The sequence below is a fragment of the Acipenser ruthenus genome, chromosome 38 (genome assembly GCF_902713425.1).
Source record: "Acipenser ruthenus chromosome 38, fAciRut3.2 maternal haplotype, whole genome shotgun sequence".
Taxonomy (NCBI): Eukaryota; Metazoa; Chordata; class Actinopteri; order Acipenseriformes; family Acipenseridae; genus Acipenser; species Acipenser ruthenus.
In genome coordinates, this window is record NC_081226.1 from 1136995 (window position 1) to 1153784 (window position 16790).

The 16790-nt window shown below is 36.5% G+C and overlaps 2 protein-coding genes across 3 annotated transcripts; both read left to right on the top strand.

Moving 5' to 3' along the window:
• Window positions 1-4839: 4839 nt before the first annotated feature.
• On the top strand, window positions 4840-8456 carry LOC117434164 (sialic acid-binding Ig-like lectin 13). The gene is made up of 7 exons (XM_059009377.1): window positions 4840-4979; window positions 5123-5203; window positions 5673-6023; window positions 6669-6974; window positions 7222-7491; window positions 8242-8332; window positions 8444-8456. Exons 2-5 carry the CDS (start codon window positions 5158-5160, stop codon window positions 7335-7337), a joined length of 819 nt encoding a protein of 272 aa, XP_058865360.1. The 5' UTR covers window positions 4840-4979; window positions 5123-5157; the 3' UTR covers window positions 7338-7491; window positions 8242-8332; window positions 8444-8456.
• Window positions 8457-10680: 2224 nt separating this feature from the next.
• Window positions 10681-16198, top strand: LOC117434167 (myelin-associated glycoprotein-like). Of its 2 annotated transcripts, XM_059009376.1 has the most exons (8): window positions 10681-10925; window positions 11069-11149; window positions 11615-11962; window positions 12560-12865; window positions 13104-13373; window positions 14114-14325; window positions 14998-15051; window positions 15608-16198. In XM_059009376.1, exons 2-6 carry the CDS (start codon window positions 11104-11106, stop codon window positions 14221-14223), a joined length of 1080 nt encoding a protein of 359 aa, XP_058865359.1. In that variant the 5' UTR covers window positions 10681-10925; window positions 11069-11103; the 3' UTR covers window positions 14224-14325; window positions 14998-15051; window positions 15608-16198. The 2 variants fall into 2 exon arrangements, with proteins under 2 accessions (XP_058865359.1, XP_058865358.1); XM_059009375.1 differs by having other exon boundaries at window positions 14114-15051.
• The last annotated feature ends 592 nt before the right edge of the window (window positions 16199-16790 follow it).

Sequence of the window (16790 nt, forward strand, 5' to 3'; positions counted from 1 at the left end):
TTCTATTGGGCGCTGCAAAACTTTTGCCCATAGCTGTATTTTAGTGATTAAACTCAAATAAAACGAATAGATTGCAAATAAAATGGTGTTGAAATGGTTTTGAAATCTTGGGTTGGATTGTTTCTATAGGCTGAGCATCGTGGCAGAGAAAATAACCACTTTGGGGATCTCCAGCTCTCAAACGTGAGTAACACAGAGTAACATGATAGTAGAGAATATACTGGGAACCCCTCAATATTAGACATGAATCATTTAATGAAGAACAAACATTAAAACTCTGTACAGTATGCCCATTAAGGGATACGTTATGTTCTCTAACATGAATCCTTCATGTATTGTCTGTTTTGTATAATTATCTATAGCTGTGTATTTGTAGGTGATTATTTATCAGGATTCCACTAAAGTAGGGTTACCATATGACTCCATTTACACTAGGACAGTTTGGAACAGTTCAGGCCTTTCAACTCACACCCCAATGCATTCTGGTACACTTTACCTGTCTCAGGTACCTTTCACAGTAGAACTACACTTACCAGAATGCATTGGGGTGGGTGTTGAACAGCCTGAACCTTCCTGTCATATGTTAGCCCTACACTAAAGTATTGTTCCGCTACACTGACTGCTTCTGCTGCTGCATGTTTCACATTGAAAGGAGCAACGACAATGAATAAGGACAGATGCTTTGACACTGAACTTGAAGTTTTAACTGTGTTGTATGTTGTTGGGTTTTTTAATTCAGGCCGGTCAGAACTCAAAGGAAGATGCTGAGGGCACTTATACTGCACTGAACACATCAGCTGTTTCCTCAGACTATGAAGAAATATGCAAGAAGTAACCAGGATGGAAATCTTTGCTCTAATTGATAATGCTGGCGGCTGTTAAAATGTACTGCCTTCATTTTGTGAACAGTAATGCTACTCTTTAGTCCTTCACTGTTTGCTTAGCTTTAAGATGCTTTATTGAACTGGAGCTTCATTTATGGCAAAAGAATGCAATTCTGTTTTAAAGCACAGATATAAAAATGTGCATCACCAGTCAAAATGTATTTCACACAGTATTTTTTATTATTTTTTATTTCACAATATTGTAAAACCAAAAAAAAGCTTGTTTTTTAATATGATATTGATGCATGTATTTGAATATATTTAGCAATCATGACCTGCTACATATATTGTATCATCAGTAAGGTGTTCAATACGGTAGATAAGTCATCTACAATACACTGCACTTTTTTAACACATATTTTACAATATATTCCAATGTATTTTATGTTTCTTGAGGGGTGATGACTTTCTCAGTTTTAATTTCAAATAAATAATGAAACTTCTTTCTTGTCTTGGTGTTGGAGCAGACATTTACACATGGAAATACTGGAGCAGTGAGCATTTTTACTGGTGTGATTACTGGCTCTCATAAGTCCTTATCACCTGGAGATTTTACCAACCCCCCATGAACACAGCTTGTGATTTTGTCAAAAAAATGTAGTTGGCATTTAATGGGTTAATATTTGAGTCATGCTTTAGTTTAATCTTAACGGATAACAACTACCTCACTAACACATGAATAATTGTATGTTAATAGTGCATATATACAGACATGCTCAAATTTGTTGGTACCCCTCCACAAAAAACGAAGAATGCACAATTTTCTCTGAAATAACTTGAAACTGACAAAAGTAATTGGCATTCACCATTGTTTGTTCCACATTTAATAGAAATCAGACTTTGCTTTTGATTTTTTATTCAACATAATATTGTAAATAAGAAAACAAATAAAAATGTCATGGACAAAAATGATGGGACCCCTAACCTAATATTTTGTTGCACAACCTTTAGAGGCAATCACTGCAATCAAACGTTTTCTGTAGCTCTCAATGAGACTTCTGCACCTGTTAACAGGTAGTTTGGCCCACTCTTCCTGAGCAAACTGCTCCAGCTGTCTCAGGTTTGATGGGTGCCTTCTCCAGACTGCAAGTTTCAGCTCTTTCCATAGATGTTCGATAGGATTCAGATCAGGACTCATAGAAGGCCACTTCAGAATAGTCCAATGTTTTGTTCTTATCCATTCTTGGGTGCTTTTAGCTGTGTGTTTTGGGTCATTATCCTGTTGGAGGACCTATGACCTGCGACTGAGACAGAGCTTTCTGACACTGGGCAGTACGTTTCGCTCCAGAATGCCTTGATAGTCTTGAGATTTCATTGTGCCCTGCACAGATTCAAGGCACCCTGTGCCAGGCGCAGCAAAGCAGCCCCAAAACATAACCGAGCCTCCTCCATGTTTCACTGTAGGTATGGTGTTCTTTTCTTTGAAAGCTTCATTCTTTCGTCTGTGAACATAGAGCTGATGTGACGTGCCAAAAAGCTCCAGTTTTGACTCATCTGTCCAAAGGACATTCTCCCAGAAGGATTGTGGCTTGTCAATATGCATTTTAGCAAATTCCAGTCTGGCTTTTTTATGTTTTTCTTTCAAAAGTGGAGTCCTCCTGGGTCTTCTTCCATGGAGCCCACTTTCGTTCAAAAAGCGACGGATGGTGCGATTAGAAACTGACGTACCTTCACCTTGGAGTTCAGCTTGTATGTCTTTGGCAGTTATCCTTGGTTCTTTTTCTACCATTCGCACTATCCTTCTGTTCAATCTGGGGTCGATAATCTTCTTGCAGCGGCGCCCAGGGAGGTTGGCTACAGTTCCATGGACCTTAAACTTCTTAATAATATTTGCAACTGTTGTCACAGGAACATCAAGCTGCTTGGAGATGGTCTTGTAGCCTTTACCTTTACCATGCTTGTCTATTATTTTCTTTCTGATCTCCTCAGACAACTCTCTCCTTTGCTTTCTCTGGGCCATGTTCAGTGTGGTGCATACAATGATACCAAACAGCACAGTGACTACTTTTCTCCATTTAAATAGGCTGAATGACTGATTACAAGATTGGAGACATGTGTGATACTAATTAAAGAAACTAATTAGTTTGAAATATCACTATAATCCAATTATTTATTATCTTTTCTAAGGGGTACCAACAAATGTGTCCAGGCCATTTTAGAATATCTTTGTAGAATAAGCAATAATTCATCTCTTTTCACAGCTTCTTTGCTTTATTCTATGACATACCAAAGGCATGCAAGTATACATGATAAAATAGCTTTTAATTTCATCACTTTTCTGGAGGAATGAAGCATTATTTCAATGAGCTGTAAGGGTACCAACATATTTGAGCACGTCTGTATATACGCTATAATGATGTGACCAGACTATGATTGAATTTTAACAATCCTTGCCATTTATTAGTTCCAAATACTGCAACATTACATTCTGCATTGAAAGTTATCTTCTTTCAAATGCTTCATCATTCTGCATCTAAGGCCAAGTTAACTTAGCAACTTGTTTGGTGTTTGTGTAAGTGCATGTGTGAATTTATCATGAATATGTGGTATCAAATGAGTTTTCTTGTTTTGAAATAGCAACCCACACCCACACTGAGACACACACGCACACACACACACACACACACACACACACACACACACACACACACACACACACTCACACAAACTCATGCTACTGCTTATATTTTCCACTGTGGTCAAAATGCATGCACATTGCCCACTTAATATCATGTAGTTTACTCACAGTGGGAAATCCATACATGTTTACTAGCCTTAAAATTAAAAGGTGTTGCCACTGCACTTTGCAGAAACACATTTTGGGGGTAACATTAGGTTAAGATCATCTGTAAAGCTGAGGGAACCTGCAGATGCTTTTTCAGGATCAGTGGTTTGAAACCTGGTTCCAGGGAGACCACCGGGAGACCTAGTTTGAGGCAACTGTCAGCTGGTTGTCTTATTTTTAGTCTCTCATGTCAATCATACCCAGTGTTGTGGCTTAATGCTTAATTCTATTACTGTACTAAATGACTCTCCCTCTCTGTTTATCAGCACATCACAGAAGGATGTGGTGGAACAAAAACAGACCATTTTAAACATGATGCTGAGAAAATTAATACGACCACAGAAAAAGGTGTTATGGGTGTCACAGGACTGACAACTGCAGTTTTTATAGGTTACAAATTACTTGCAAGAAATCAGTAAAGCATTTACTGCACAGTATAAAACAAATACGGTTGTGTATTTCCTGTGAAATGCTTAATGGTGTACGAGACAAGACACTATATCCATTGCAGAAAAGCAATAGCTGCAACAATTGTCCACTTGTTCAAGACTATTTTCACTCTAGGCAAACGCATTGAACCACATGCATTCTCTTCCTGTGCAATGAGTATTAGCACACATACGTCAGCCTCACACTCACTTTAAGAGCGCTACCCAGAAATGAAGTAGTGGCAAGAAAGAAATGAACGATCTTTTGAAAAGTAATGCTAAGGGAACAGAATGTTTTACAATGCTTGGTTAGTACTGCTTTAATGTTGGATATTGGAGAGTCATTTTTACTTGGTACTCTAGTTGTCTTATAGCATCTACGCTTACATTACATGTATTGAAGTTCAAAAAGACAACCAGAGTACCAAGTAAAAATGACTCTACAATATCCAACATTAAAGCATTAATGACTATATTGGACAGGGCAGCAAAGGGTTAATAAACGTTTATTTTATCTCAATAGTGTAGATAAAATAAGGTACAATAAAATCATCCTGATATTATTTGTTAATTACTAGTCACATGCTTAAGTACCTTTAAACAAATGGAATCCCATATTGCAATGATATGATTGATCCTAGAGATCCCTAAATAGCGATCTGATGTTTGCAGAACAGTTTTAGTTTGATTTTTCAGTAGCTCATAAATAAGTGACTACTTTAAAAGCAGTGACAAAAAAACAGCTTCTGTGGTTGATGTTGCTTTCTGTTGAAAAAACGGAAATTCTGCTGCTTCTGCTTTTCAGTTTTAAAAATAGGGAGTTTGACCAACAGTGTGAAACAGCCATCAGTGAAGGACAGTCTGTTCAGTTCAACTAGAGAGGTATGTTCAATAATATTCTTTAAATGTGATGTTTGATTGAAAGCATGTTTACTTTAAAGATATGTTTTTGACCAATGAAAGATCACACATTGGTTACGATGTAGTTTTACTGCAGATTCCTGAACAGACTTGTGCTTTTACAGATTTCCAGTTTGGTTCTCTAAAGACACACAAGAACATGATTGCTACGGAAAAGTTGCTTCTGATTTCCTGCCTTTTTCAAGGTATGTTTTAACCATTTTAAATACATATATTGGGGGACAAAATATTCAAATATATTGATACAATGTCATCCCATACAATATAGGATTTATAGCAATTATCTGTCTTTTGAAGTTATATCTGCAGTTCACATCCCATGTACAAGAATATAACAGTGAAGGTTTATTATATTAGCAAGGGGCACAGCTGTGGCACACTGTAAATGAGAGCCTTTGTGATGTTTGATGATTGCTAACATGATTTTGAATCCCAATGCATGTCCCATTCACAGTACAGTTAGATACAACACAATGCTATCCATCCAAAATGACCGTGTTTTAGTGTAAATAGAAGAGTAATGCTGTTAGTATTGCTTAAAAACTAGGAAAAATAAAATGATTAAATAAAATATGTCACCCAAAACTGTAATATCTTATTATATAAGTGACTGTACAGTATTGCTAAAAAAAACATACATTTTCTCTTTTTTAGGTATGATTTGCAATGAATTTAAAGTCTTCATGCCTCAGCGTATTAAAGCCTTTAGTGGCTTCTGTGTGCTGATTCCATGTACATTCACAATTGAAGAGAGGTTGGAGAGTGCAATGGTGGAACCGGCCAGAGGAATTTGGATGACTTCTACAAATGTAGGAGATACTGTATTTGACTCCAGTAAACATTATAATGAAAATACCCTGAAAGCAAAGCTACTTGGTAACGTGACTAACAAGAATTGCACCACAATAATAAATCATTTAAAAACCAGCGATTCAAAAAGTTATTTCTTCAGAGCAGAACCTCTTAAATACAACTTTCATCAGAGTGTTTCGCTTGAAATTGTAGGTAAGTACCAGGTGGTTCTCAATACATTTTCATATTGACCAGCGCTTCAGAGGGCCATGCATTTGAGTTCCATGAAGGTCAGGATTGATGGTGGTCTATTACAAAGACACATATACAGTATATTTCGGGTTCAGGAGTTGAATTTTACAAAAACAACCCTCTGTCTCTCAGATACCCCAACAGCTTTTTACAAGTATTTATTCAGATTCTACAAGTTTTTTTTGTATCATACTGTAGCTCCATTCAGAGTTTTGTTGAGACCACTGACTAAACAGTGCTAGTAAGGTACGTCATAATCTGTAAGTATTTTGGGTAACGCTTTCCACTGAGTGTCTCTAAATACTGTGTATTTACATAGTAGTTACTTAGTAAATACAGGTGTACTTACACATAATTACAATGTTATTGTGCATAGATACAGTGTACTTAATGTGTAAATCATTTTGCATGGTATAACCCTAACCCCCTCGCCCTTTTCTGATACAATTGAACACTTACATACTGTGGGTGAAAAAAAACAAGTACCACTACAAAATAAGAAAAGGCAAAATAAATCACAAAAATAAACACTCTTTACAAGTGAGGGGTTTTCAGCCCGTTCTGTATTCCTCTGACAGGTGGTAAAACATTTTCATTGTTCCCTAGACTCTCCGGACCGACCTGTGATCAGCCCATCGAGTGCAGTGAAGGAGGGAGCTCCCACGAGTTTAGCCTGCACTGCTCCAGCCCCGTGCCCAAGAGATCCTCCAGCCCTGGTGTGGAGCGACACTCTGAACGGGAGTGTGGAGATAGAGCAGGTTGAGCAGCAGGATGGGACCAAGGCTGTATCTTCTGTTCTGACGTTCACTGCCTCACATCTGCACCACAACAAGGACATCACATGCACTGCGCAGTATCCAGTGGGGTCTGAAACTAAAAGCGCTGGAAAAGTCTCGACTCTTCATGTTCTCTGTAAGGCAATTCTTTAATAATGAATAATAAACTTCCAAATCTAAATAATATCTGGAAATAAAATCTGCAAATAATATCTTTAATATATGTATATATTGCTTTAATCTTATACCATAAATAGATTTTATACAGTATAATCACAGTATAAGCATTGTAAACTGCACTATTACTTTTAGCACTGTAAAATGATTGCTTTTACTGTAGTAATCTTTAAAGTTGTTGGCTAACAAACTGTTTTCTCTTTCAGATTCACCGAAGAACACATCGGTGTTAATAAACCCTTCTGGTGAAATACAGGAAGGAGATCATGTGACACTGAGCTGCAGCAGCAATGCAAACCCAGCAGTGAGCCGCTACACCTGATTTGAAGTGAAGGGAGATAATATCACAGAGAAAAGTGCTGAACAGGATCTCACTTTTACTGACATTAACCCGAGTGACAGTGGACTGTACTACTGTGAAGCAAGGAATGAGCATGGGGCAGAGAACTCGACAGCCGTGCAGCTGAATGTAGCATGTATGTATCTTTAATTTCATCGGGTATGGTTATTAGTTGATGTATACAAGATAACAAGAATGTATTTTAATATTAGCCATCCATACCCAAGATACTCTACAGTACAGCTAATGTGTGTGTCTCAGTAATGTGTGCGTCTCAGGAGGGAATGGAACAGAACTGTAGTGTTGGATAGCCTCCCGTTGTATTCAGGGTCCCTTTCTCTATCACAACTTCCAGCACTGTTTTCATCAGTAGCTCCAAAACAGCTGAAAACTTGATCAGAAAAAAAAGCTTTACAATGAGATGTGGTGTTTGTATTTGCAACAGGGTGTGTATGTCTCAGATACATAAGAAAGTTTATAAACGAGAGGAGGCCATTCAGCCCATCTTGCTCGTTTGGTTGTTAGTAGCTCATTGATCCCAGAATCTCATCAAGCAGCTTCTTGAAGGATCCCAGGGTGTCAGCTTCAACAACATATACTGTAAACTGTATTTGTAATTTTCTATTTATTGAAATGCCTGTTGACGTATCTTTGACAGTCGTGGCACTGATGGTGCTACGCGTCCTTGCTCAGGCTGGGATATTAATTTAGTTTCTGAATCTTGGACTAAACAAAACTGACACCTAACTTCAATCCTTGAATCTCAATCAGCCCCTGGATGAAAGTGGTCAATCCTAGAACCTCAGTTTGCTATTTCCTGTTTAGTTACGTGTATGTTTGAAAAAGCTACACATGTTTGTTGCTTTAAACCTTTTTGTCCTTTCAGCTCCTGCAACTCCATGTATTTATGTTGTCATGGGAACAGCGGCTGTTCAGATGTTAGCCACCATTTTGGTTGTTGTATTCATAATGAAAAGGTATGTCTTTGAACACTAAACATAAAGTATGTGTGGTTGTTACTTCACATATGTAGTTGTCAGTGTACTGTTAACATATATTTTCATTTTTCATTTCATGTGTGTGTAAAGAAAGAGAAAGGTAAGTCTAGATTTTTTCATTTGCTCAGAGTTGCTTAATACTGTGGAACTGGTTCTATGTTCTATTAGTTTTGCTGGTTTTTGATCTTGTCATTTTCTTTGTTTAAATCCCTCAATTTGAGCATTTGAATGCTAAATAATGTATTAACCACGTATCACATAAGTATGATACAGAATTGAAGTAACATTGTAACCCAAAACATTCAGTAAAATAGAATATACATGAACTACCAGGACAGCAGCTGTCTCTATACTGTGAACCACTATATAGACTCTTAAGTAATATTTGCATTACATTTAGTGATGAGGAACAGCCAGTGATTCTGTAGTATTGTAAAGCTTACAGCACAGTTGCTTGCCAATTACAGCTATGGCCAAAAGTTTAGCATCACCTAGAATTTTAGGATTGAGACATCATTAAAAAAAAAAAAAAACTACATGAACATAATTTAGATCTTTTATTTAACATCATGTAATCAAATAAACTACAAAATGATATCGCAAACATTCCACCCGAAGCCATAATAGTAGTACAGTAGTATTTTATGTTAGATTTTGAAATGTCACATTTTTGTCAGTTTTCCGTTGAGTATATGGCAAACTGCAAAGCGGTATGTAGTTCAATATGTTAACGTAACATTATTCAGCAGGTTTCATTCGACTTCATGAAGCAAAATTAGATCATTCTATTGGGCGCTGCAAAACTTTTGCCCATAGCTGTATTTTAGTGATTAAACTCAAATAAAACTAATAGATTGCAAATAAAATGGTGTTGAAATGGTTTTGAAATCTTGGGTTGGATTGTTTCTATAGGCTGAGCATCGTGGCAGAGAAAATAACCACTTTGGGGATCTCCAGCTCTCAAACGTGAGTAACACAGAGTAACATGATAGTAGAGAATATACTGGGAACCCCTCAATATTAGACATGACTCATTTAATGAAGAACAAACATTCAAACTCTGTACAGTATGCCCATTAAGGGATACTTTATGTTATCTAACATGAATCCTTCATGTATTGTCTGTTTTGTATAATTATCTATAGCTGTGTATTTGTAGGTGATTATTTATCAGGATTCCACTAAAGTAGGGTTACCATATGACTCCATTTACACTGGGACAGTTTGGAACAGTTCAGGCCTTTCAACTCACACCCCAATGCATTCTGGTACACTTTACCTGTCTCAGGTACCTTTCACAGTAGAACTACACTTACCAGAATGCATTGGGGTGGATATTGAAAAGCCTGAACCTTCCTGTCATATGTTAGCCCTACACTAAAGTATTGTTCCGCTACACTGACTGCTTCTGCTGCTGCATGTTACACATTGAAAGGAGCAATGACAATGAATAAGGACAGATGCTTTGACACTGAACTTGAAGTTTTAACTGTGTTGTATGTTGTTGGGTTTTTGAATTCAGGCCGGTCAGAACTCAACGGATGATGCTGAGGGCACTTATGCTGCACTGAACACATGAGCTGTTTCCTCAGACTATGAAGAAATATGCAAGAAGTAACCAGGATGGAAATCTTTGCTCTAATTGATAATGCTGGCGGCTGTTAAAATGTACTGCCTTCATTTTGTGAACAGTAATGCTACTCTTTAGTCCTTCACTGTTTGCTTAGCTTTAAGATGCTTTATTGAACTGGAGCTTCATTTATGGCAAAAGAATGCAATTCTGTTTTAAAGCACAGATATAAAAATGTGCATCTCCAGTCAAAATGTATTTCACACAGTATTTTTTATTATTTTTTATATCACAATATTGTAAAACCAAAAAGAAAGCTTATGTTTTTGAATAATATATTGCTGAATGTATTTGAATATATATTTAGCAATCATGACCTGCTACATATATTGTATCATCAGTAAGGTGTTCAATACGGTAGATAAGTCATCTACAATACACTGCACTTTTTAACACATATTTTACAATATATTCCAATGTATTTTATATTTCTTGAGGAGTGATGTCTTTCTCAGTTTTAATTTCAAATAAATAATGAAACTTCTTTCTCGTCTTGGTGTTGGAGCAGGCATTTACACATGGAAATACTGGAGCAGTGAGCTATTTACTGGTGTGATTACTGGCTCTCATAAGTCCTTATCACCTGGAGATATATATTTTATATATATATAAAATCATTCTGATATTATTTGTTAATTACTAGTCACATGCTTAAGTGCCTTTAAACAAATGGAACCCCATATTGCAATGATATGATTGATCCTAGAGATCCCTAAATAGCGATCTGATGTTTGCAGAACAGTTCCAGTTGATTTTCCAGTAGCTCATAAATAGGTGACTACTTTAAAACCAGTTAAAAAAAAAGCTGCTGTGGTTGATGCTATTTTGTGTTGAAAACGGAAATACCGCTGCTTCTGCTTTTCAGTTTTAGAAATAGCGAGTTTGACCAACAGTGTGAAACAGGCATCAGTGAAGCACAGTCTGTTCAGGTCAACTAGCGAGGTATGTTCAATAATATTCTTTAAATGTGATATTTGATTGAAAGCTTGTTTACTTTAAAGATATGTTTTTGACCAATGAAAGATCACACATTGCTTACGATGTAGTTTTACTGTAGATTCCTGAACAGACTTGTGCTTTTACAGATTTCCAGTTTGGTTCTCTAAAGACACACAAGAACATGATTGCTACGGAAAAGTTGCTACTGATTTCCTGCCTTTTTCAAGGTATTTATTAACCATTTTAAATATATATATTGGGGGACAAAATATTCAACTATACTGATAAAATATTATCCTGTACATTATAGGAATTATAGCAATTATCTGTCTTTTGAAGTGATATCTGCAGGGTGCATCCCATGTACAAGAATATAACAGTGAAGGTTTATTATACTAGCGAGGGGCACAGCTGTGGCATACTGTAAATGAGAGCCTTTGTGATGTTTGATGATTGCTAACATGATTTGAATCCCAATGCATGTCCCATTCACAATACAGTTAGATACAACACAATGCTAGCCGTCCAAAATGACGGGGGTTTAATGTAAATAGAAGAGTAATGCTGTTAGTATTGGTTAAAAACTAGGAAAAATAAAATGATTAAATAAAATATGTCAACAAAAACTATAATATATTATATAAGTGACTGTACAGTATTGCTAAAAAAAACATACATTTTCTCTTTTTTAGGTATAATTTGCAATACATTTAAAGCCTTCATGCCTCAGCGTATTAAAGCCTTGAGCGGCTCCTGTGTGCTGATTCCATGTACATTCACAATTGAAGAGAGTTATGAGAACGATATGGTGGAACCGGCCAGAGGAATTTGGAGGACTTCCCAATATTCTGGAAATGTATTTGACTCCAGTAGACATTATAGCGAGAATACCCTGAAAGCAGAGCTACTTGGTAACGTGACTAACAAGAATTGCACCACAATAATACATCATTTAAAAAAAAATTATTCAAAAAGTTATGTCTTCAGAGCAGAACCTCTTAAATACACCTTTACTCAGAGTGTTTTGCTTGAAGTTGCAGGTAAGTACCAGTTGGTTCTCAATACATTTTCATATTGACCAGCGCTTCAGAGGGCCATGCATTTGAGTTCCATGAAGGTCAGGATTGATGGTGGGCTATTACAGACACATATACAGTATATTTCGGGTTGAGGGTTTTAGTTTAACAAAAACAACCCTCTGTCTCTCAGATAACCCAACAGCTTTTTACAAGACTAGTAACATACGTCATAATCTATAAATATTTTAGGTAAAACTTTCCATTAAATGTCTCTAATTACTGTGTATTTACAAAGTAGTTACTTAGTAAATACATGTGTACTTACACATAATTACAATGTGATTATGCATAGTTACAATGTACTTAATGTGTAAATCCTTTTGCATGATATAACCCTAAGCCCCTCGCCCTTTTCTGATACAATTAAGCACTTACATACTGTGGGTGAAAGAAAACAAATACCACTACAAAATAAGATTAGGCAAAATAAATCACAAAAATAAACACTCTTTACAAGTGAGGGGTTTTGTAAGAGCTCCCTCCTTCACTGCACTCGATGGGCTGATCGCGGGTCTGTATTCTTCTGACAGGGAGTGAAACGTTTCCTTTGTTCCCTAGACTATCCGGACAGACCAGCGATCAGCCCATCGAGTGCAGTGAAGGAGGGAGCTCCTACGAGTTTAGCCTGCACTGCTCCAGCCCCGTGCCCAAGAGAACCTCCAGCCCTGGTGTGGAGCGACACTCTGGATGGGAGTGTGGAGATAGAGCAGGTTGAGCAGCAGGATGGGACCAAGGCTGTATCTTCTGTTCTGATGTTCACTACCTCACATCTGCACCACAACAAGGACATCACATGCACTGCGCAGTATCCAGTGGGGTCTGAAACTAAAAGTGCTGAAGAAGTCTCGACTCTTCATGTTCTCTGTAAGGCAAATCTTTAATAATGAATAATAAACTTCCAAATCTAAATAATATCTGCAAATAAAATCTGCAAATAATATCTTTAATATATATATTGTTTTAATCTTATAAATAGATTTTATACATTATAATCACAGTATAAGCATTGTAAACTGCACTATTACCTTTAACACTGTAAAAGGATTGCTTTTACTGTAGTAATCTTTAAAGTTGTTGGTTAACAAACTGTTTTCTCTTTCAGATTCACCGAAGAACACATTGGTGATAATAAACCCTTCTGGTGAAATACATGAAGGAGATCATGTGACACTGAGCTGCAGCAGCAATGCAAACCCAGCAGTGAGCCGCTACACCTGGTTTAAAGTGAAGGGAGATAATATCACAGAGAAAAGTGCTGAACAGGATCTCACTTTTACTGACATTAACCCGAGTGACAGTGGACTGTACTACTGTGAAGCAAGGAATGAGCATGGGGCAGAGAACTCGACAGCCATGCAGCTGAATGTAGCATGTATGTATCTTTAATTTCATTGGGTATGGCTATTACTTGAGGTATACAAGACAAGAAGAATGTATTTTAAGATTAAATTGCATTATACAGAATACCCTCAAAGTATTAATGAAAAACGCTTAATTATCAGGATAGCATATTGTTCCTGGTGCAGAGAGCACCGAGATGAGACACTCCATCCGACAGTGAGACATTATGCTGGTGCAGTCAGGCCAATTTTTTGGTTGATGAGAAAACCTGCGAACATCGAGGAAAGATCATCACTGCTTATCTTGAAAAGGAAGCAATCAAGAGAATGGTTTGGCCAGCCAGCGAGCTCTCCTGACCTGAACCCCATTGAGCATGCTTGGAGCATGCTATAGAGGGCAATAGCAACCTGTCCTGTAAAACTCAGGACAATGCAAAAGCTCCAGGGTGGCTTTATCCAAGAATGGATTGAAGAGGAGTTTGAAAACCCGTACCTCGCTAAATTCATCCCCCAGAAGGAGTTTAATCTTACTGCATGTATTTTACCTTTTCCACAGTCACGATCTCAATTGCCATACATTGCACCACAATCCACACTGCGAGAAAGAGGTTCCAGTTTATAGACTGGTTTACTGAATCCTGGACTAAAAACAAAGAAACTGAACTTGAATCTCAATCAGCCCCTTTATGAAATTGGTCAATCCTAGAACCTCAGTTTGCTATTTCCTGTTTAGTTACCATGTTTGTTGCGTTAAACCTTTCTGTCCTTTCAGCTCCTGCAACTCCATGTATTTATGTTGTCATGGGAACAGCGGCTGTTCAGATGTTAGCCACCATTTTGGTTGTTGTATTCATAATGAAAAGGTATGTCTTTGAAAGCTAAACATAAAGTATGTGTGGTTGTTACTTCACATATGTAGTTGTCAGTGTACTGTTAACATATATTTTCATTTTTCATTTCATGTGTGTGTAAAGAAATAGAAAGGTAAGTCTGGATTTTTTCATTTGCTCAGTCTTGCTTAATACTGTGGAACTGGTTCTATGTTCTATTAGAATATATGAACTGTTAAAATACTAGGACAGCAGCTGTCTCTATACTGTGAACCCCTTTATAGACTCTTAAGTAATATTTGCATTACATTTTGTGATGAGGAACAGCCAGTGATTCTGTAGTATTGTAAAGCTTACAGCACAGTTACTTGCCAATTACAGCTATGGCCAAAAGTTTAGCATCACCTAGAATTTTAGGATTGAGACATCATTAAAAAAAAAAAAAACTACATGAACATAATTTAGATCTTTTATTTAACATCATGTAATCAAATAAACTACAAAATGATATTGCAAAAACTCCACTGGAAGCCATAATAGTAGTGCAGTAGTATTTTATGTTAGATTTTGAAATGTCACATTTTTGTCAGTTTTCCGTTGAGTATATGGCAAACTGCAAAGCGGTATGTAGTTCAATATGTTAACGTAACATTATTCAGCAGGTTTCATTCGACTTCATGAAGCAAAATTAGATCATTCTATTGGGCGCTGCAAAACTTTTGCCCATAGCTGTATTTTAGTGATTAAACTCAAATAAAAACAAATAGATTGCAAATAAAATGGTGTTGAAATGGTTTTGAAATCTTGGGTTGGATTGTTTCTATAGGCTGAGCATCGTGGCAGAGAAAATAACCCCTTTGGGGCAATCCAGCTCTCAAACGTGAGTAACACAGAGTAACATGATAGTAGAGAATATACTGGGAACCCCTCAATATTAGACATGAATCATTTTATGAATAACAAACATTCAAACTCTGTACAGTATGCCCATTAAGGGATACTTTATGTTATCTAACATGAATCCTTCATGTATTGTCTGTTTTGTATAATTATCTATAGCTGTGTATTTGTAGGTGATTATTTATCAGGAATCCACTAAAGTAGGGTTACCATATGACTCCATTTGCACTAGGACAGTTTGGAACAGTTCAGGCCTTTCAACTTACACCCCAATGCATTCTGGTACACTTTACCTGTCTCAGGTACCTTTCACAGTAGAACTACACTTACCAGAATGCATTGGGGTGGGTGTTGATAAGCCTGAACCTTCCTGTCATATGGTAGCCCTACACTAAAGTATTGTTCCACTACACTGACTGCTTCTGCTGCTGCATGTTACACATTGAAAGGAGCAACGACAATGAATAAGGACAGATGCTTTGACACTGAACTTGAAGTTTTAACTGTGTTGTATGTTGTTGGGTTTTTGAATTCAGGCCGGTCAGAACTCAAAGGAAGACGCTGAGGGCACTTATACTGCACTGAACACATCAGCTGTTTCCTCAGACTATGAAGAAATATGCAAGAAGTAACCAGGATGGAAATCTTTGCTCTAATTGATAATGCTGGCGGCTGTTAAAATGTACTGCCTTCATTTTGTGAACAGTAATGCTACTCTTTAGTCCTTCACTGTTTGCTTAGCTTTAAGATGCTTTATTGAACTGGAGCTTCATTTATGGCAAAATAATGCAATTCTGTTTTAAAGCACAGATATAAAAATGTGCATCTCCAGTCAAAATGTATTTCACACAGTATTTTTTTTTTTTTTTTTTATTTCACAATATTGTAAAGCCAAAAAGAAGCTTATTTTTTTGAATAATATATTTATGAATGTATTTGAATATATTTAGCAATCATGACCTGCTACATATATTGCATCATCAGTAAGGTGTTCAATACGGTAGATAAGTCATCTACAATACACTGCACTTTTTAACACATATTTTACAATATATTCCAATGTATTTTATATTTCTTGAGGGGTGATGTCTTTCTCAGTTTTAATTTCAAATAAATAATGAAACTTCTTTCTTGTCTTGGTGTTGGAGCAGACATTTACACATGGAAATACTGGAGCAGTGAGCATTTTTACTGGTGTGATTACTGGCTCTCATAAGTCCTTATCACCTGGAGAGTTTACCAACCCCCCCCCCCCCCCCAAAAAAAATAAATAAATATATTTCAGGTGAAGTTGCATTTAAATTAATTTTACACTGTAAAAAAAATCTTAAATATTGACATTTTCTTTATTCAGGGATATTTTGTCCCTACTATGTACACACCAAAAAGTAAACTGGCCTTTCTGTTATCAAAACAAAAGCTGAATGTGGCTAAATCAGTCAAATTTGTCTAAGTGTAATGGATCAAATGACATGAACACAGCTTGTGAGTTTGTCAAAGAAAAAATGTATTTTGCATTTAATGGGTTAATATTTGAGTCATTCTTTAGTTTAATCTTAACGGATAACAACTACCTCACTAACACATTAATAATTGTATGTTAATAGTGCATATATATATATATATATATATATATATATATATATATATATATAAATCATCCTGATATTATTTGTTAATTATTAGTCACATGCTTAAGTGCCTTTAAACAAATGGAAC